Source organism: Ceratotherium simum, chromosome 22, assembly GCF_057802395.1.
Source record: "Ceratotherium simum simum isolate JZ-2026a chromosome 22, ASM5780239v1, whole genome shotgun sequence".
NCBI lineage: Eukaryota > Metazoa > Chordata > Mammalia > Perissodactyla > Rhinocerotidae > Ceratotherium > Ceratotherium simum.
Genome location: NC_141921.1, coordinates 32237030 through 32259032, shown reverse-complemented (window position 1 = coordinate 32259032; position 22003 = coordinate 32237030). Strand labels below are relative to the sequence as shown.

At 45.6% G+C, this 22003-nt stretch overlaps 1 protein-coding gene across 3 annotated transcripts in view; it reads left to right on the top strand.

Annotated features, from left to right (window-relative positions):
• NIPAL3 (NIPA like domain containing 3) overlaps positions 1 to 22003 on the top strand; it is a 46973-nt gene that overhangs the window by 9988 nt on the left and 14982 nt on the right. For all 3 annotated transcript variants that reach the window (XM_087446561.1, XM_004425735.3, XM_087446562.1), the window contains 5 exons: positions 9946 to 10014; positions 11642 to 11813; positions 14646 to 14705; positions 18158 to 18303; positions 21124 to 21220. In XM_087446561.1, the coding sequence (XP_087302687.1) occupies positions 9946 to 10014; positions 11642 to 11813; positions 14646 to 14705; positions 18158 to 18303; positions 21124 to 21220 (544 nt within the window). The remainder of the gene's footprint in view (positions 1 to 9945; positions 10015 to 11641; positions 11814 to 14645; positions 14706 to 18157; positions 18304 to 21123; positions 21221 to 22003) is intronic.

Sequence of the window (22003 nt, the reverse complement as noted above, 5' to 3'; positions counted from 1 at the left end):
ATTCTTTTAGACAGTTAAGGGAGAGGCAAGAAGCTTTTCCTGAGTCTGCTGAGTCTTAATTGCCTTCTGATCAAAACAATCCACTTGCCCTTTCGGGCTGGTGAATGCTGCTCCCACTCAGGAGAAGGAATGTAGGTTTAGCAAGGCACATATCAGCCAGGCTGCCTGCCCTTGAACCTGCAGCTGTGTGACCCCCATGTGTCCTCTGAACAGCCCTTGCTCGGGTCTTGGGTCTCTGCACAGTTCCTGGAGCCTGTTTCCAGCTCTCCTTTGTCTCCTGTAAAGATGATAAAGCAGCTTTCAGGAGCTGTTGGAGCCAGAATCCTTTTGTCTCCTACCTGCAGTTCCTGTAGAATGGCTGCCAGTTAACCCTTTTTAACAACTCCTCCTCCTCATTAGCACAGGTAGATGAGTCACTGGGCAGAGCACCTGCCTGGCCTGTGCCCTCTGAAGAAACACCGTGTTTCCTCACCCATTCTTTCAGACATCTAAAACGTAAAACTTTTCTTACAAGGTTAAATATTTGCAAAGTATGTAATTCCTGGTACATTTAAATACTGGTTTTTTTTTAAAAAACTTACACACACTTAACTGAAGCCCCCCGGAATATAAAGACCACTTGATGCCTATCATCAGCCTTCTGAGAAAGCTCTTCTTTTTTCTTTTTTCTCCTGGAATTTGTATTTCCTTCTCATTTTGCCCACAGAATTTTATCCCAAAATTGTATCTATCTTTTAACACTTAAAAATGTTACAGACACCTGTCATACTTCTCTACAAGAAAGACTGTAGAGTATTAATCAAATTTCATTTTAAAAAATTTCCTTTGACATAAATCTCCTAAGTATTGATTCAATCTAGAAGTTTTTTTTATGGATACAATTGAATTAAAGCAGATGATTAATGCACTATGAATTTTGATAAAAATTTTAAGGAAAAAATAACATTGTATTAGAAATGAGTATGCGAATGAGAAGAATGGGGCTTTTCTTTTCAATATTCAAGACAGATATTACTGGTTGCTAGAATGAGATAGAGTTTAGCATCAGTTCTGTTACAAGTTTTGGTTTTTATAGCTAGACATACTGAGAACCTCATTCATGTAAGAACTTGTAATAGAAGGAGTGTTGTTATAACAATATTACTAAGTTCTTTACACTCCTTCCAAGTTTTGTGCTAAAAAATCACATAGTGATAAACTATTTTTATTGACCTATCAGCTAACAGTATGATTTGGGCCTCCTTCATTTTTGTTCAAAGCAAAGTACTAGACACACTTAATTTACAACAGGATGTGTTTTGTTTTCGCAATTTCTGTGAAGTTTACCAAAAAGGCATTATCATCAATCATACTGGTGACTTTTTTCACTTAGAGACACATTGGCTTAACGTGATATATCCAGAAAGGGTTGGGGAAATTGAAATAGTTCATTTTACTATACCTTTGCCTATATTGTATTGCAATACATATATTTAAAATTATAGCATATAATGCAAATACTTACTACAAATATTTGTGCCTATATTATAACTTATAAATTTGATTGTAATGCTTTGTCATGTGCTTGAGTATAGATATAACCTAGTCTAGTATAGTATACATGCTTGAGCTGCCGATATAACCTAACCAACAAAGCTAGTCCTTAATGTCCAACCGTCAGTCAAATCAGACTCTGATTTCAGAATATCCCAAAAAGGGCCAAAGTGTCCCCTTTTGATGTCATGCCTTAACAGGAATATGTATGAGAGAGGGAAAGAAAGCAATTCCTTGAATGGGTATTTGTCACCAGAGAAACCTCCTGGGAAACAAAATTTCAAAATTCCCCGTGGTTTCCTGGTGGTTTTACAACTTGGGGCAATGTGCCAGAGTAAGAGTCTACAGGAGTGAAGGACAAGCCTTTCTTTGATGAAGTGGAGAAAGCTATTGTGAAAGGTGAGACAGGGGAGCCATAGGGAGCTCGGAACAGCGTAGAAGGAAATGGGGATATGGTGGGCGAATCCCTTAAAACTGCCAGTGTCTGCAAACCCTTTGTAGAAGAAAGTCTCTGCGGCCCCCAATCTGAAGAGTGTGGCCTTCTAGACCTTGCCACCTGGTTTCTGGTTTGGAAACGTAGTCCTAATCACGTCACTCAGAGCCTCCCTATTATCTCCAATCTCAAGACCAAACCCTTTGAGACAGAGAAGCCCTCTCCAATCTGGCCAGCCTGCCTTTTAAGCCTGCTTCCTGGACGCTCTGGTTTCCCCCCATCTTCCCTGGATGCCTGCCTCAGCCACACAGAAGCCCTCACCTCATGTCTCTCACAAGCTCTCACACACACACACACACACACACACGTCCCCCTCTTATCTCTCAGTGCCTTGAGCCCTTTTCCCCTGGGTCTTATCCTTCCACGTCACCTTTCCATTCCTCAAAGGCACCTTGCTCATTCCCGCCTCGGGAGCTTCCCATGCGCTGTGGAATGGCTTTCTCCACCCACCCCCACACTCTAGGTCTGCAACCATTCCTCAAGACGTCTCCCCACACACTAGATCAGGGCCCTGTGCTTCTCCTCCGTAGCTCTGACTGCAGTGTGATTAAATAGTCAGTTGTTTAATATACACTACAGGAGGACAGGGACAGGGCGTGGCGTGTTTACAGTCTGCATGGCTCGCACTAGGCACTGAATGAATGAATAAATATCTGGAATGCCATTCCTCCCTCCTCTGTATTTCCAGTGCTCTTGTACCCCTCTCTAATATATTGTAATATTTTAAGTATCTGTATTCTGCACTAGCCCGAGAGCCATTGGGTCCAGAACCAATTCCCCAGTCCCTGATAATAGCTCCTATTTATTGAATACCTATCCTGTGTCAGGCACTATTCTAGAGCTTTATATATTACATAGTTTGACATAATAGTTAAAAGCATGGGCTCTAGTATCAGACTACCTGGGTTCCAATCCTGCTTCAGCCACTTACCATCTACCTCTCACCCTCTGTGCCTCAGTTTCCTCACTGTAAAGTTTGGTAATAATAGTACCTACCGTATAGGGTTATTATGAGGGTTAAATGAGTTAATATATATGAAGCACTTAGAATAGTACTTGGCACGTAGTAAGTGCTCAGTAAATGTTGTTGTTTGTCATTATCATTGTCATCATCGTTTCTAGTCCTTACAACAAGTCTGCTCTATCAGTTTCCAAAGGCTGAGCTCTCTCTGGTAGACCTGACTGCCTCCCACTAGCACATGCCTGGCACATAGAAGGTTCTCATGATGTCCTGTTATTGGCTGGTGGATGTTTCTAACTATGACAGCTAATATTTATTGAAAGCTCTGAGAAGTCCTGTAGTAGAGAAATCTGTTTCTCTGAACCTGCTGGCTTGTGCCAGGAACTGTGCTTTATCATTTCCGTGGGATTATCTCATTTCATTCTTGCAGCCACCCTGAGGGTAAGTACTCTTAGTAACTATTTTATTGTTGAGGAAACAGATGCTCAGAGATATGACAAAGTCAGGCTGTCATGAGTGATGGAGGCTGGATTTAAGCTGAGGTCTACCTGACTCCAGAGCCTGGCCTCTGAATAACCACCCTCCCACCCACTTATTATTCTGGAGCAGTTCCTTAGGGACATAGTGTCCTCCCAAAGTTTCCAAGAAATCCTGTCCCTTGCAGGTTGCCTTCTGCAGACCTCTTCAGTCCACAAATGTTGGTTGAGTGTGTTGGGTATGCTCACCCTCGGGCTGGGTGTCATGTGGAGGTTGGAAGAGGCGGCCAGGCATATTAAAAGAACTCAGATAATCACTAAGAAATTAACTCAAAAATATATAGTAAAAGAAGTGCTAAGGGAATTAAAATGGTACAGTAGAAAATATATCTAATACAAAACAAGGCAGTGATGGAGGAACTGAGGAACACAAAGGGACATAAGACATATAGAAAACAAATAGCAAAATGGCAGAAAGCCTTCCTTATTGGTAATTCTATTAAATATAAATGAATTAAACTCCCCAATTAAAAGGGAGAAATTGGCTGGCAGAATAGATTTTTTTAATAATTTTATTTATTTATTTATTTTCCCCCAAAGCCCCAGTAGATAGTTGTATGTCATAGCTACACATCCTTCTAGTTGCTGTATGTGGGACGCGGCCTCAGCATGGCTGGAGAAGCAATGTGTCGGTGCACGCCCGGGATCTGAACCCGGGCCACCAGCAGCGGAGCGCGTGCACTTAACCGCTAAGCCACGGGGCCGGCCCAGCAGAATAGATTTTTAAAAACATGATCTAAGTATATACTATTTACAAGAGACTCAGTTTAGATTCAAAGACAAAAATAGATTGAAAGTAAAAAGATGTTCCATGCAAACAGTAACTAAAAGAGAGCTGGAATGGCTATACTAACATCAGACAAAATGGACTTTAAGACAAAAATTGTTATGAGAGACAAAGAAGGACATTATATAATGATAAAAGAGTCAATCCATCAAGAAGATATAACAATTGTAAAATATATGCACCTGTAACTGAAATGAACAGCTTTATGAGGCAAAGATAAGTTTTAAAGAAAAGTGAGGCTTTATTAAAAGGTTTGCAAACTGGGAAAGTACACCTCAATCTGCAAGTTGATAGGTGAGCCCCCCTTGGTCTTTGGGTGGCTGGTGTTTAAAGGCAAAAAGTGCAGAGTTTGCAAGGCTAAGGCTGAGTCCAGTTCTGATTGATTGCGCTTCCCAGCCACCATGTATCTTGTTCCCTGGGGCTTTCTAAATATCCTAACTGTAGGGAAAGACTACTGCATTGTTCTCCAGCCATCTGGTGACAGTCAAGGTTAAAGTGTAATTTTTTATTTCTGTCCAGAGTTCAGCTTTGAGGTGGTCATGGTAACCATCATGTTGACTCTGGCCTTGTTCTTATCTTTTTCTTTTATCACACCTAACAGAGCCCCAAAATACATTAAGCAAAAATTGACAGAATAGAAAAAAGAAATAGACAATTCAGCAGTAATAGTTGGAGACTTCCGTATCCCACTTTCAATAATGCATAGAACAACTAGCAGAAGATCAGCAAAGAAATAGAAGACTTGAACGAGACTATAAACCAGCTAGACCTAACAGACATCTATAGAACATCCCACCCAACAATAGCAAAATACCCATTCTTTTCAAGTACACATGGAACATTCTCTGGGATAGAGCATATGTTAGACTACAAAAAAAATGTCAGTAAATCTGAAAGTTGAAATCATACACAATACGTTGTCTAATCACAATGGTATGAAATGAGAAATCAGTAACAAAAGGGAATTCACAAATATGTGGAAATTAAACAATATACTCCTAAATAGCCAATGGGTCAATGAAGAAAACACAAGGGAAATTAGAAAACACTTTGAGACAAGCTCATCCTAAAATTCATATGGAAATGCAAGGGACCCCAAGTGGCCAAAACAATCTTGGAAAAAGAACAAAATTGAAAGATTTCAATTTCTTGATTTCAAAAATTACTGCAAAGGTACAATAATCAAAACAATGTGGTACTGACATAAGGACAGACATACAAATCAATATAGAGTCCAGATATAAACCTATACACCTATGTCAGTTGATTTTCAAAAAGGGTGCTAAGACCTCTCCATGGGGAGAGAATGGTCTTTTCAACAAATGGTACTGGACCAACTGGATAGTCACATGTAAATGAATGAAGTTGGACTCCTTCCTCATATCATGTACAAAAATTAACTCAAAATGGATCAAAGACCTAAATGTAAGAGCTCAAACTATAAAACTCTTAGAAGGAAATATAAGTATAAATTTGTAACCTTGGATTAGGCAATAGTGTTTTGTTTTGTTTTGCTTTTTTAGTATCATCCAGGGTGCTTGGTTGAGACTAGGGCTAGAGAATCCAAGATGGCCTCACTCATGTCTGGAGCTGGAATGGCTTAATCAGCTAGCGGTTGGCTGAGAGAGCTGGGCCTCTCTCTTCTCTTGGTGTCGACCAGGCCCACTCATATATCTGGTCTCCGTGTGGCCCCTCTCTCTTCCTGTGGGTAGGCTGAACTTCTTTACATGTGGCTGGGTTCCCCTCTGAGCAAAAGTAGAAGCAAAAGGCCTAAGCTCAGAAGTCCCAGACCATCATTTCTGTCTCTATTGGTCACAAAGCCAACCGGGATTCAAGTGGTGGGGAAAAAGCCCCCTCCTCTTGATGGGAGTTGCGGTGTTTGCATACAGGGATGGGAGAAATGGTTGGCAGCCATCGTTGCAATTTCTCACAAATGGTAACCCCAACTTTGGGACAGTATAGCTGTGAAAGTAAAATGGTAAAAGTCCTGCCTCTCCACTAGGCCTCCACTGATACCACCCCAGTGGGGAGGGGAAGGAGTGCTTCATTATTGCCAGATAGGAATAGAAGTACAGTCTCTACTGACGCTGTGAGGTGGGAGGAAGTGCCTCACCACTGGACACTGTCTCCCTACTTGGCCTTCTCTGATAGTCCCAGCAGGAGAGTTAAGGTGCCTTGTTACAGCCTCGAAAGGGTAGAAATCTTGGCTCCCTCTTGGCTTATGCTGGCATGGGTGAGGTGGGGTCATTTTATTTTCCTATGGTATTTGGAGTACAGCAATTATTATCTAGAAGTTTCCCATCTTGCTTATCTGCTCATCTCCTGCTCCTTTGACTAAAGAGAGTGGGCTTTTCTGGGGACTTTTTTTTGTCTGCGTCCATTGATATTTCCAGGTTGTCAGTTTCTTCAGCTCCGAGTGGGAGCTATATGAGGCAAAAAGAAAGCCCAGAGAACTCACCACCATGTCCTTCCTCAGGTCCCCAGGTCCCTAGTCTGTCTGGCTTCTTCTCTCTACCTTTCAGAGTCTTCTTATGTTTGCTTTCTAAATCACGTCCGGGCTTTTTAGTTGTACACAGCAGGAAGCATAGGAAAAAGTACGTCTACTCCATCTTGCTGGAAGCGGAAGTCCTGTAATTTACTTTTTAAATGGAAAGTTATAAGAGAATTTTATTGTACATAAACAGCATTGAAATATTTAAGAGAACTTGATTCCTTATATTCATAGGTGTAATTTATTAGACTTATAAGAATTACTTAGTTCCTTGATAAAGGTTTTGTTTCTAAAAAGCTAGATTCATGAGTTTGTTACTTTTATAGCAAATATAATTTTTAAACAAAAAACAAAATAATGCAGATAGCCATTTTTGTCTACAAAAGCCACCCCTCTAAGAAAAGAAAAGAAAAAATGACAACTTATGTTTACTAGGAGTTCCCAAACTGTGTTCCATGAAGCACTGACTCCATTAGGCTTTTTGGTTGCAAGTAATAGAAACTATCTCTTAAGCGAAAAAGACTGTGGGGCTGCTCCCAGAATCAAAAGAAGAGCTAGAGAAGCAGGCTTCAGGAAGGACAGGAACCAGGAAGAGTGCAGTGGTCTGGCTTGTCCAGGCCTGGCCTTGCGCAGGAGTGAGCCCGGCCTTTTTTCAGCCTTTGTGTTTCTCAGTCCAAGATCTGGATCCTAGAGAGAGAGTTTCTGACCTGCCTGGTTTGGACCAAGCTTGGGTCATGGGCCCATCCTTGTCCAGGGGAGGATGGAGCACTGTGAATGACAGTCCCAACAAGACTGTCCAATCGGGAGTCCTCCACAGCACAATCAGGGTGCTATTACCAGAAGAAAAGGAAAGTGATTAAAATGTCAGGCAGGTAAGAAGCACAGACCCCTTTAGCTCTGAGATCCTGTGATCCTACAGGGAAGATATGGTGTCTCTTTAATTCTATTTAACTGAGAAGAGACAAAAATACATGAAACCACAGAGATGGAGAAGGACTGAGGGAGTGCAGCTCAGGCTGTGAGAGCCATCTTGGGAGGAAGTAGAAGCGGCTCCCTTGGGTCCCATGAGATGCCCCCAACGACCTCCCGTTAATGAGCTATTTTATCAAATGAAGTCAGTCAAAGCCAGTTTCCCATCTGGCCTGATCATTCACTTGGTTTCTGTTGGCAGTCTGGCCTGATCAGAGGCTTAGGTCAGGGCTGGAGAGGCCCGTAGAGGTTATCCGCGCCAGCACTTACATTTTCCAGACAGGGACTCACAATCCTGATGAGGGGAAGGGGCTTGTCTAAGATAGTGCAGGGATGAGGCCGCAGAGCTGGAACTGGAACCCAGGTCTCCTGGCTCCCAGCTCAGCGTGTTTCCTCTGTGCTGCAACGCTGCCTCTTACTGGGGGAGATGTCATGGACAGCCGTGGCGGTTTCCATCAGTAGGCCTCCCGCTCCCTCCTCCTGCCCTATCCCGCAGCCAGCTGCCCCTTCTCAGGAAGCGCCCTCAGCTGTCGAGGCCCTCAGCACTCCAGGAGAGAGAAGGGAGGGGGATGGAGGGTTGACTTCTTCTGTTATTCGTCGCTAATTATCTGTCCTTCCAGACGGACTGAAGGGCTGTGTTTTTATTGTTCACTGCTGATGCACTAGGGCCTGGCCCAGGCCCTGAAGAATGGGCAGGTTTCACAGGGAGGGCAGCTGGATGGGAGAAACCTCTTGAGCAAAGGGGGCATTGGGGGAAGCCTATCCTGGGAAGGGAGGATTCATATTTGACTAAAATAGAACATTTGTTTGGTGTTTAGTGGTGGAATAATGCTGCAGGGTGTTTTGGGGACATAATATGTGTGGTTTAAATGCTGAGCCAAGTACACTTTGACCCAGCAGTCCCACTTCTAACAGTTTATCCCAAGGGAATAATCTTCATAAATGCACAAAAATGTGTATACTGGGATGTTCAATCACAGTGTTGTTTAAAAAAAGAGACACAGTCTAAGTATCCAATAATAGAGAAGCAATGATAAAATATGGCACATCCAAAGGATGTTTGACATTTATTTGACATTTATTAAAAATGATGAATTAAATATGCCTGACAGGAGAATGTTTATAATATCTTAAGTAAAAGAACAGGTTCTAAAACAGATTTTAATCTTATTTTTATAAATTAAATTAACATTTCCATTCATATCTAAATTTATGGATAGAAAAAAAGTTTACAAGAACAAGAACCAAAATGTTTGCAGTAATTATCTCTGGGTTTTAGAATTACAGGTGGCTTTTCTATTTTGTTAGAAAACATTTCTTTGTTAGAAAAAAAGGTTCTTTTCATTTATATTTCATAGTTATTCTACAATGAATATGTGTGGTAATTGTTTTTTAAAGTTAAAAATGCCATGCCAAGGAATCTGAACCTTATTCTTAAGGTGATGGAAATTAAATTTTTGTAAATCAAATACTTGAAAATGCCCTAAGCAATTTAGCCAGTTAAAAGAATCTCCTTGAGACCCCTCTGGGAACACGAAGGCTCCATTGATAAAATGGCAAATTATATCCCTTCCTGTGTTTCTCCCATAAATTCTGATTTCTGAATGTTTTTTTCTTGAGCCAGACCCTGACAAGTCAATACATTAAGGGGACTAGTAGAGCAGATTTAGGCCTTTCACCATCAGACAAAGGATGGTGCCTTCTGGAAGTGTCCAGTTCAGGGCTGTGTTGTGAAACCATCAAGGCAGCCAAATCACCCTTGGGTAGTAAAATTCCAGCACAGGGTCTTTTTTTTCATTTTGTGAGGAAGATCAGCCCTGAGCTAACATCTGCCAATCCTCCTCTTTTTTGCTGAGGAAGACTGGCCCTGGGCTAACATCCATGCCCATCTTCCTCCACTTTATATGGGACGCCACCACAGCATGACTTGACAAGCAGTGTGTCAGTGCGCGCCCGTGATCCAAACCAGCAAACCCCGGGCCGCCACAGCGGAGCGCACGCACTTAACCACTTGCGCCACCAGGCTGGCACCCTCAGCACAGGGTCTTGAGTGTGGCTTTGTGGTGGTGCTCTTCTGGTTTGTTTTGGGACAGCAAACACTTGGGTTTCAAATGTGTGCTGGGGCCCCTTAGCTTAGGCCCAGCTCATATCTGCTCCTCTGAACTTTCCTTACAGGAAAACTTGATCGGCGCCCTTTTGGCGATTTTTGGACACCTTGTGGTCAGCATTGCGCTTAACCTCCAGGTAAGTTTCAGTCGCCAGCACTGTCTGGGGCAGAGATACAGCCGATAAGCCAGGATGTAGGGTGCAGGCCCAGCTGCCTCCTCACTGTGGGATGTTGCCTGTTCCATCCCTGGGCTGGGCCCAGGACAACACCTTGTGGGTTGTTCCAGAATGTCCCTTGATTCTTTGCCCCCACTTCATCCCGCCATCACCCATAACACTCATGACAGTGCTTTCCATTACTTAAAAGTCTCTGGGGGTGCCTGGAGCAGCTGTTGTGGATGCCCCTCCCCAGATCCCCTTGGCCCATGAGTTCGCAAGCAGCTGTGGCTTGGAGTAAGCTGATAGCTTGGAGAGCTTCTCCTGAGGGCACACGGGAACTGGTTCCACAGGCATAGCTAGGAAGCTTGGTGTGTGTGTTGGGTGGCGGGTGTGGATAATGCCTTCAACCAGTGGGGGATGGGAGTCAGTGGATAAATGCCCCAGGCTCCATCCTTGGGTAGGATGGTTCTGAGGTGAGTTCACAAGGTTTCTCAGAGGGTCCCCAGTGGGACTGAGGCCCAGTAGCCCAAGGCCCTAACTGGCCCATTAATGCCCTCTTCATTGGTCCTTCTCCCTTCCCTGTCTCACTTTCCTTCTCCCTTACTTGTGTTTCCTGGAATCACCTCCCAAATCAACTACCTGCTCCTGAGTCCTTGTCTCAGGGGCTGCTTCTGGGAAACCCAGACTAAGCCTTGACACCTGCGGACAGCATAAATCCCACTGCACGCTGGCCAACGCCTCTGGTGGCGCTACTTGGCTTCCAGCTGCGGTGAGCCGCTCTCCCTCCCTGCAGCAGGCACGTGAACACGTGTACCTGGTACATCTCGGGTCCCACGCACACACGTGTGTGAGAGTGTTTCTGAGGCCACGTGGTCTCTTAGCTACTTGTCTGGTTCATTCTACAGACCAGCATCTCTGCTTCCGTATCTGCTTCTGTGCAGCCCACATCATGATCCTCCCCAAATGGCAGCCTTGGTCCTCTAAGTCAACATGACTTTCTAGCTTTCCTTAGTCACTGCCTCAGTTTCTGTGTCCCCAGTTCACATTTCCAGAAAAGAGAATATTGGCCATACTTGGGCCAGGTATCCACCTGAGGGGGAGCAGGGTCCACTGATGCCCACAGGGCTGCCTAGCAGAGCTGCCAGCGCTTGCACAGAAGGGAGTGTTGCTGAGCGGGCATCCTGAACATGGGGACGCCTGGGCCTTGCAGTAAGAGGGAAAAGGTCAACTGAGGCCAGGCTGACGTGGGGGTCTTTAGACCATGGCTCCCACCCCAGACTGCACATTGCCTGTGATGTGCATTAGAAATGCACATTTCCAGGCCTCATCCACACCTCCCCTGAGAGTGACTCTAAGGATGAGACACATGTATTTTTTCAAAGCTTCCCGGGGAATTTTTAAGGCTTCCTAGGCAGTTTGAGAACTGCTGTCTTAGAATAGCAATCTAGAATTTAGATCACTACTGCTTGACTGCCCTCTGAGTAAGGACTCCAAAAAACCTGACAAATCTTCCCAAATAGAAGTGAGGGGTAGGTTTAGGATACGTGCATTACAGCATCTTTTCCCCAAACATCTGGGCAAATTGCATTCTTTCTCGGATTTCTAGAAGTACTGCCACATCCGCCTGGCAGGCTCCAAGGACCCCCGGGCCTATTTCAAGACCAAGACATGGTGGCTGGGCCTGTTCCTGATGCTGCTGGGTGAGCTCGGCGTGTTTGCCTCCTACGCCTTCGCCCCGCTCTCGCTGATCGTGCCCCTCAGCGCTGTCTCCGTGATAGGTAAGACCAGGTGCCCCCTCCCTCCCCTGAGAGTCGCCGCCTGTGTGACCACAGTGTCACATCCAGGATCAAAGACACTTGTTAAACAATCCAGCTATTGCTTTGATAATAATAGCTCACACTTAACAAAAGGCTTCACACACACCGGGCCCTGCTCTAAGCACTTGGCAGATATTAGTTCTCGTCCTTCCGGCAGCCTTTTGAGGGAGATACTGTTATATCCCCATTTTACAGGTGAGGAAATCGAGGCACAGACTGGTGAAGTTACTTCCCCCAAATCACACAGCTAGTGAGGGCAGGGCTAGGATACAGACCAGGTTGTCTGGCTCCAGAATCTGTTTAAATTTTTTTTTATTTCTACTGCGGAAGGAAGATAAACCTTAACCCATTCATCCTAGCACCGTTAAGATAACCTAAGCTTTTATAGAGTTCAGATGTCTTCTGCCTCTAAGAAATGCACATCCAGCTTATTCTCTGATCTTTTTACATCAACAGACACCATTTTTAAAACATCATTAACTTTCTCATCTGCCATTTTTCTATGATTTTTGTAATCACTGAGCCAGTGTTTCAGAACATTTGAACCAACTAAAAGACAAAGGAGCTTTAATGTCCATGAGGTCATAGATAAAATAGAATTTGGAAAAGAATTCTTTTCTTCTTAAATAAAAGATGTTAGGAGATTAGTGAACAATAGCTTTTTATATATAGGAGCAGGGCCAGTGAACTCGCTTTGGAATGTTTCCTCCCATCTTGCTGGCAGGCACTTCACTGCCTAGAAACTCTTCTGCTCTTAAGGGAGAAAATCATATTTTGAGTCTTAATGCTCCTGGAATTAAGAGAGTCTCTTCTCCACCAGGGATGGCATATGCTTAGCAGTTATGTGCCCCTCCTGTACCCACGGCAGACATCACTAATCAATCACAGCATTCCTTCCTGGCGAGCCTAGATGGGGCCTCAGAATTCCCAGAGCTTCAGGCAGTCACTGCCAATTACCAGGAGTTGGCAAAGGAGCAGAAGCCTATTTGTGTTCCCTGATCCTATTAAAAACCCCTCTTTTTCTTGACCAGGGTTGGTAAACTGGCAGCCCACAAGATGAGTGAGGTCCAAAGACACACTGTGTTCTTTCCTGCACAGTATGTTTTTTAAATATAATTGGAATGCCTTTAGTTGAGGCAAGTGGTCTGCCATTGTCTGAACTTTTCCCTATTGTCCTACATCTGGCCTGCTTTCTACGTTTGTGTTATTGCCCAGCCTCAGCAGGTGTTTAGCTTCGTCCTCTGCCCATTGCTGACCTCTCCAAAGGGCTCTCAGAACCTTTATGCACTATGAGGACTAAGTGACTGACTGACTAAGTGCTTTAAATATTAGTCTTTGAATTTTGATAAAGATCAAATAATCAAATTCTTAAGAATAAGAGGCTGAATTATAATGATGGGACTTCAGGTATCAGCCACAGGAAATTAAGGGGTTCTTAGAGCTTCTTAAGTCACCCAGTGAAATTAATATTAAAAATAAATAAATATTAGGGGCCGGCCCAGTGGCGTAGAGGTTAAGTTTGTGCGCTCTGCTTCCGTGGCCCAAGGTTCACAGGTTCAGATCCCAGGCACGGACCTACACACCGCTTATCAAGCCGTGCTGTGGCGGCGTCCCGTATAAAGTAGAGGAAGATGGGCACAGATGTTAGCCCAGGGCCAATCTTCCTCAGCAAAAAAGAGGAGCATTGGCATCGGATGTTAGCTCAGGGCTGATCTTCCTCACATACATACATACATAAATATTAAAAATAATAACTACTATTTATTGGGTACCTATTACTTATCAGTCACTGTTCCAGGTACTTAAATAATAATAATAGCAGCTCAGTTATTGAGCATTTACTGTGTGACAAATGATTTATATATATCATCTCATTTAATTGCCCCTGTAACTCAAGAGGTAGGTATTTTCAGTGGGGCTGATAAACCGACTCAGAGAGAGAGAGAATGAGAGAAGAATACAAAGAAGAGGAAGGGAAGGTGGGAAGGAACAGAAAAGTGAGAAAAGAGAGAAGGAAGACCTGATTTGTAGTGTTTTTTATCTATATGGTGTAAACACCCCCACTGCAGCTAATTTCAAGCTACCAATGGTTTCCTGAATATTTAACAATCAGCCAGCTGGTGCAAGCTGGACCCAGCACACTATTTCCTGGACTAGGAAACTGAGACCCCAGTAAAGTGACTGACCCCGGGTCACAGCCAGAAGAGGCAGAACTGAGAGAGTAATCCAGGCCTGTTCACGGTGCATGCCAGCCCCTTCCTTTAGGGCAGTCACAGGGAAGTTTGGATGAGTCTGCAACTGTGGCAGAGTCACAGAGAGAAAGGAACCAGGGGAAGATGTCGGAGGCAGGCCTTGCAGTGGAAGAAGCAAGAGCCCTGGTCTCTGACAGTCCTGGTCCAAGTCTAGCCTTCCCTTACCAGCTGCATGATCTCGAGTGGGTCCTTCACCTCTCTTAGCCTCTGTGTCCCCATTTTTCACATGAGAATAATAATAGCACCCACCTCAAAGGATGAACATGCCAGAAATAACTTGTGTAAACTGCCTGTCGCACAGCAAGTACTGAACAGAAGATGCCCCTGGCCTTGTAAGAAATCCTCAGGACAGCTCAGAGAGGGGCCTCCCTTTCCAAGATGGAAAACCGGAAGGGACTGAGCTCTTGGGAGCATGAGTGAGAGGTTAGGAAGGACCAAGCTCCAGTGCAAATGAGCCAACCCAGAGGGCGTGGGGGAAGGGACTCAACCACGCGTGTGACTGACGGCGGCCTCCATTCTCTTCCCTATGCTTTTTTTATAGCTAGCGCCATCATAGGAATCATATTCATCAAAGAAAAATGGAAACCTAAAGACTTTCTGAGTAAGTTCACTGATTTGAGCCCTGTTCTTAATTTTATGCTTGTGCTTTTTTCATTATAAAACCAGCTCATCCCAATTCAGAGATCATCTCTCTCCTGTTCCCTCCTGTGGTTCTATATTCCACCCTCCTCAGCCTCCTGAGAGCTGGGTTTTTAAATCGGTGGTTCCAAACCTGGCTACACATCAGAATCCTCCATGAGACTTTTTAGAATGGACTTCCATTCATTTTCGTCAGTCAATATTTATTGAGCGTCTATTGTGAGGATTTTAGGAGGCCCAGTAAAAGGCACCCTCTTCCCCTAACTAAGTTCTAAAGCAATGGAAAATAAACACGGAAGTCAAACCCAGGAGGTCGGAAGTCAGGCTTTATTAGTACTAAAATCCAGACTGGAATGTGCAGCTTAGCTGTTCAGCCAAAGGAACTTGCTCTCACTCCCAACCCCTACACCCCAGCTCCCAGCTGGACCTGGGGCCGGCCTCCCAAGGAGAGATCTGGGTTTACAGAGTGGAACACTTGTGTAGAATTACTGCCTCACAGTCTGGGGCAGAGAAGGAAGGAAAAAGAGCTCAGCCTCAGTGTTTAAATTCTGTTGATTGATTAGCTCCACTCAGATGAGAAAGGTGGACCAGTGGGCACGAGGTGGGAGTATCAGTCCAACGGAGGTCCCTCCACGTGCGAACCTGAGGAGTGAGGAAGGAATGTCCCCCAAGACGCCTGCTAAGTGCCACACTCTGTTGTAAATACCAGGAATATAGCAGCAGGGCAGATGGGGTTCCTCCTCTCATGGAGATTGTAGTCTAATGCGTGTGTGTTGAGAGAGAAGGCATACAATAAATAAACAAGTAAACAACTAAATAAAATAATTTTAGATCATAATGAGTGCTTCAGAAGAATGGAATACTTCTTGATGTGGGACTGGAGAGATGGGGATATTTTGCCTAGACTGGGCAGGATTAGACTCTGAAAAGGTGAAGAGCCCAGACCTAAATGATGCTAAAGAGACTGTCATGTGGAAGGAGCAGCAGGTGCAAAGGCCCTGAGGTAGGAATAGGCTTGGCGTGTCCAGGATCAGTAAGGCCAGTGTAGCTGGAAGGTGATGAGTAAGGGAAGGAGGACATGAGAGCAGAGCGGCATGGAGGACTGGATGATGGAGTGCCTTATAAGCCATGCTAAGGAGTTAAGGAGGGACATGATGGTGGGCCCAGGCTCTGTCCTCTGAGATTTTGAAGTCTGGGCTGGGGCCTGGGCATTTGCGTTCTTATAAAGCTCCCCATGGTGAAGTATATATGTCAGCAACACGCTTTGAAATGTATCAAAAAAATAAGATGGCTTGATGAATGGATGGAGAGATGAAGAGAATGGGTAGATATGTGATAAGGCAAGTACCATAAAATGTCGTTGAAAATGTAAGTGGTGGGACTAAGGGTGCTCACTGTACAACTCTTTCAACTTTTCTGAGTGTCTGAAAAATTTTAAAACAAAATATCAGGGAGAAGAAGCTCCCGAGATGCTGTGGACACACAGCCAGGTTTGGGAACCACTGTTCTGAATCGTTGGTGTAGAGGAAGAACAAGGTGGAGCCGGAGGATGAAAGAGGAAAGAATCTTAGAAAAGAAAAACGCAGATGATGCAACAGATGATGCCAGGAAGACTGAAAGACTCAGGCTGATTTGCAATAGTCCTGGTGGTGGGGCGAGGGGGACCCTGGGCTGGTTCTGAGGCCAGTGTATAGGTTTATGTCCCTTCCAGGGTCACTCTAGATAGTTCCTGAGTGAGAGCCATGCTAGTCCAGGCAGTCCCCTATGTAAATTGGAAAAAGATGTCCCTTCTGGGCATCTGTTGCCCTGTGGACACATGCCTTAGTGAGCAGAGCATGGGCTAGATTTTACCCCTCCTCACTCCTTTAGCTAGGGGCCCTTGTGCAGTGAGCAACCTGCACAGCTGTCCATGGCTGTCCTGCCTAAAGTTCCATTAAATTCAGCGAACACTCGCTCAGTGCTAGACCTGTGCTGGATACTGCGGGCACAGAGATGAGTAAGATCTATACCTGCCTAAAGAAAACTTAAGACACAGACTTGTGTATCTTAGCACAGAACTTACTATGTGAAGTTTAACCATGGTTAATTCAATTATTGAACAATTGAACAGCCAGTTTTTGAGCCCTTCCTACATTTGTGAGGCCTTTAATGAAAATAAACACATTTAATATGATATCACATTTTGTGGAGACAGTGGAATGGGTATAGTTAGTTCTATCCCAGAAAAATCCAGAGGCTTGTGGTCGCCATGTGTGCAGCTCAGAACTCACAGCCCTTTTCAGCTTGCTTGGGCTGGACCTCGAGAGAGTTTTCACCAACCCTGCAGCGTTCATCTGTGTGACAGGACCCTGGGGAAGAGTCGGGGACTCTTGTCCTTCACAGGGGCATGTCTCCTGGGCCACTAGCTGTCTCTAACAGGTCTACGGAGGAGAATATTGATGGTATTTACGTAGTTCCCTCGGGAGTAAGTTAAATAGCCACTTGGGAAAGGGTGAGGTAATTTCAGAAAGGTACATAGGTAGGCTCTGAAGGTTTGCTTTTGAAGTTTTTTAATTTGGTTTTGTAGCTTGCGCATAAAGTGATTCTAGCTTTAAAATATTCCCTATAAATACACGTTGAGACCACAGTGCCATACCAGAATGGCTAAAATGAAGAAGAAAAAATAGGCAGTTTTCCTCTCATGCTCTACTGGTGGGAGTGTAAGTTGGTACAGCCACTTTGGAAAACCATTGGACAGGAACTGCTAACCTGAGCATCCACATCTTCTGTGACCCAGGAACTCCACTCCTAGTGTTATACCCAACAGAAATACATATCTGTGTTTCCAAACGACATGTACAAGAATGCCCGTAGCAGCATGATTTGTTATAAGCCAAGACTGGAGACTACTGAAATGCCCGTCAACAGTAGAAAGGATCATTTGTGTTGTAGTCACACAATGGACCACTTACAGCAGTGAGGATGGAGGAGGCCCACTGCATGCCCCAACACAGGTGAACCTCACCAGCATCATGTCACGTGAACACAGACACAGGAGGACATACTGAGCGAATCCATTTAAATAGAGTACAAAACCATGCAAACCATCAGTAGTAGTAGAAGCCAAGCCAGTGTTACCCTGGGGCTGGGGGCTGGTGATTGGAAGGGGGATCTTGATGTCCTGCTAATGTTCCCTGTCTTGATCGGGTGCTGATTACATGGGTGTGTTCACTTTGTAAGAATTCATCGAGCCTTTGTTTGTGTGCATGTTACACTTCATTAAAATTTTTTAACATGTTTTTTAACAAGGTAACCTATTTTTTAAAGTAAAGAAAACCCAAAAATGCAAACACCAAGAGGTGTTGCCCCAGAAGCGCATCCTGGCCTGGGGCCCGCCCCGTGGCGAGCCCTGTGACAGCCTCCCCTCCCCCACAGGGCGCTACGTGTTGTCCTTCGTTGGCTGCGGTTTGGCCATCGTGGGCACCTACCTGCTGGTGACATTCGCACCCAACAGTCATGAGAAGATGACAGGCGAGAACATCACCAGGCACCTTGTGAGCTGGCCTTTTCTCTTGTACATGGTAAGAGAAGCCTCTGGTCCTTCCACCTGAGATGGCGAGAGGGGGGATTGAGTCCTAGAAACCAGAAACCTGAAGGCCCAGCAATAGGGGATTCCCACGAATTGTGGCGTATTTCACAGCACTGAAGACCTTGCTCGTGGAGGGTACGTAGTTCGCGGGGAAATGGTGTTTTGTATGTCCTGAGTCATGTCTGAAACTGCATGTATAGTATGACAGCTTTATTTTTTAGAGGTATTTGTAGGTGTGTGCATATAATGTGTCTAGAAAGGACACAAATTCCATCAGTAGTTTCTCTGGGAGATGGAGTTATGATTGAGTTTTTATTTTGTCTTCATCTTTATGTATCATCCAAAACTCCTTTGGTGAGCATTTAAAACTTTTATGGTAAGAAAAAAAGTTAAAATTGTAAACAGTTATAGAATGTTATTTATTTATTTTGGCCCAGTATCACACAGCTGATAGAAACACGGGAGACACTGGAAACTTCCGTCTCCTAAACCCCCAGCCACAGCCCCGGTTATATCCTGTGCTAGGTCTGCGAATAGCTAACCGAGGAAAAGATCTAAGGTGTTTGGTAAAGCTACTGGTGTACTCCTGTTCCACGCCTGGCACCGTGCTAGACACTTTTTTATGTATCATCTCAGATTCTGTCAACAGAATCTGACATGATAGAGTACAAAAGCAAGTGTTTTTCTCTCCATTTTATGGATGAGAACACTGGGGCTCGGGGAGGTTAGCTAACATGCTCAGTCCTGGAGAGCAGAGCTGGACTTGAGGCCGGGCCCGCGTGGCCTCAGGTGCCGCCTTCCTTCACCAGGGCCTGCTGACGAAGGCGTTCGCTGTTTTCCCTCTGACGCGAGCAGCCTGGGGCTGCTCCAGAAGCCCCGGAATATCCTTTCTCCTCAGACTGCCCACAGGCAGAGGATAGAGCTCCCCAAACTGGGGTGTGTCACCTCCCTACCCCCAGCCAGCGCCAGCGTTCACCTGGTCGGGGTGGAGAGATGTCCGCAGGACAGAGCCAAAGACCCAACCCTTCAGGAAAAGCTCTACCCAGAACGCAGACTTGTTTCTCAGGGACTGCTGGCCTTGGCCAAGTCGCTTAACCGGAAGCTCTGACTCCTTCTCTGTAAGCTGGAAACCACCCAGCAGTTGGCAGGTGCTGGGCGACTGACTCAGTTTGTCTTCCTTCATCATGTCTGTAAGGCCGTGCTGCCAGCTAGAGAGATCTGGCTGAGTCAAATTCAATAGATATTTATTGAGTGTCCACTATGTGCCAGACACTGTGGATATAGCACATAAATGCGACGTGCTCACAGAACTGACGGTCTCTCAGGAGGCGCCAGCGTCTACACGGCCACCTTGCGATAGAAGACCAAGTGCTATTCCAGCATTGATCTAGGCATCACGAGGAATGACTGAAAAATCGGGCCCCCCCGAATGCACGCACGATGGTTGGAGATGTTGATGAGTAACTCTGCATCTGCTTGATGGAGTATTCAGTGGCAATTAAAGATAATTATGACAACTTCACAAAACATGAAAATTGTTTATGGTATCTAAAAATGGCCCTATACAAAATTGTGCGTTGACTATGAGGACAAGTAGATAAAATATGTATTCACTGTGACAAAGACAGGAAGAAACAGGAAAATGAAAACAGCTGTGTTTTATGGTCTCTAATTATGAGGAATTTTTAAAAATTTTCTTTTCAAAATGCCCATTAATGTTTCAGAATTGGTTTTTATAACAAATAAACTGTGATAGGAGGTTGGGGTAGGCACATGGAGCTGAGCCATTGTCGAGTTTTTCTGCTTCCGTTTTGCTGGGAGCTGGGGCTGGCTTTACTTCTTGGAAAAGTGTTGCGACATGTCTGGGCCTTTAAGGAGTAGAAAGGACAGGCCGTTGATGCGAGCGGGGGAAACTTCTCAAACGTCAGACTTGCCGTTGTCTAATAGTGAGATTCACTGACTGAGCACCTTCTAGACGCCAGGCACTGGGCCTCCTGTCTTCAGGCGGTGAAGCCCAGCGGAAAGCACGTGGGCCCTGGAGCCGGACTGTCCAGGTTCAAATCCCGGCTCTGCCGTTTACTAGATTGCCATAGTGCCTGCTTCATAGAATTATTGTGCTGATTTAATGAGTTGAGTGTAGATAAAATGCTTTCAACAGTGCCTGGCGTATTTCTGAGTTTAAGTGCTAGCTGTACTTATGGCCCTGCAAGGTGGGAATTATTATCCCCGTTTCACAGAGGAGGTAACCGAGGTTTAGAGAAGTTAAGCGACTTGTCCAAGGTCACACAGCCAGTTGAGAAGCAGATCCAAGTTCAAGCCTGGGCCTCCCTGAGCCCAGACGTCCTCTTCTTTCTGCTCTACCAAGCCGCACACATCGGCGCTTGGTTAGGGGACAAGGGGCGTGTGTGCTTGTAGACTTAACCAAAGAGCTCTTCTCCTCGGTGGACAAGCGTCTGCCTCTCTGACTGCCCCCCGGTTTTAAGGGGGTTGCCCATGGAGCAGTGAGGTGGGAAGAAACCTTGGCCATCCAAACAGGGTGGATCTGAGGCCAGCAGGTCGCCCTCAGCCCTCCCTCGAGGTGGACTCCTTCCCGGTATTGTCCAGGGGTTAGAGAGATTCGCTCAGCGGTCCCCCCTTTTCCACAGAACATCTGTCAGGCGTTGGGGGAATGCTGGGTGTTGTAGTTCCCTTTCATCTCTGAGGGTTGTGCCTGACGAAACCAGCAGCATAGACTCCGGGAGCCCGCCAGGGTCTCCCGGTCCCGCCTGTCTCCGGGGCCCCCGCTGACCGCCCTGCTTGCGGCTCTCTGCAGCTGGTGGAGATCATCCTGTTCTGCCTGCTGCTGTACTTCTACAAGGAGAGGAACGCCAACAGCATCGCGGTGATTCTGCTCCTGGTGGCGCTGCTCGGTAAGCGGGGGTCCGGTGATGAGCGTTTGCCACCACCAAGTGGCACCACAAGGAAACGTGGGTGTCGTTTACAGAGCTGTGGCCTTGGGACCCAGAAGCGCTTGAGGCCCGCTCAGGTTGGTCCGTCCCCTGCGGCGGCTGCAGGAGCTGGGTCCCTGCTGACCGCAGGCGGCTCCCGCCGGTCCCGTCACACTGCTGACCGCGCTCGGCGTTCTTGCTCAGATCCCGAGTCTCCTAAGGGCCGGGAGTGGTGCTGGACACCGGCTGTGCGGTGAACAAGACAGAGCCCGGCCTCGGGTGCCGCCATTCCAAAGGGAGCAAACGGCAGCAAACAAGTAGGCAGATACACAGATAATCTAAGTTCGGGCAACAACTAAGAGAAGAAGAAGAAAGCAGAGTGAGGGTGAGGTGGGTTAAGAGGTCATTTCAGAGAAGTCAGAGCAACTTCCCACAACTGAGTCCTTCAGGGTCCGTGTAAAACCTATCAGGTTAGGAATTCATTCTGGATTCAAAGGCAAGAATTAATTTCTCTCTCTCTCTTTTTTTTTTCTTTCCTTTTAGAGATAGGGGTGCAATGGGGGAAATGGCTCCTAAATCAATTGAGGCAAGGCTCTAACCCCGCAGAGAGTTTGATATACTAAATAGAGCTGTGAGAAATACCTGTTCTTCCTGAAGGAGACGTGGAGGCGGTGGGGGTGACCCCCCACTGCTGCCTCCTAGTGACTCTCCCCCTTTAAGCCACACTGTCCTCTAAAAGGGGCAGAAGAGAGCACCCGGATCTCA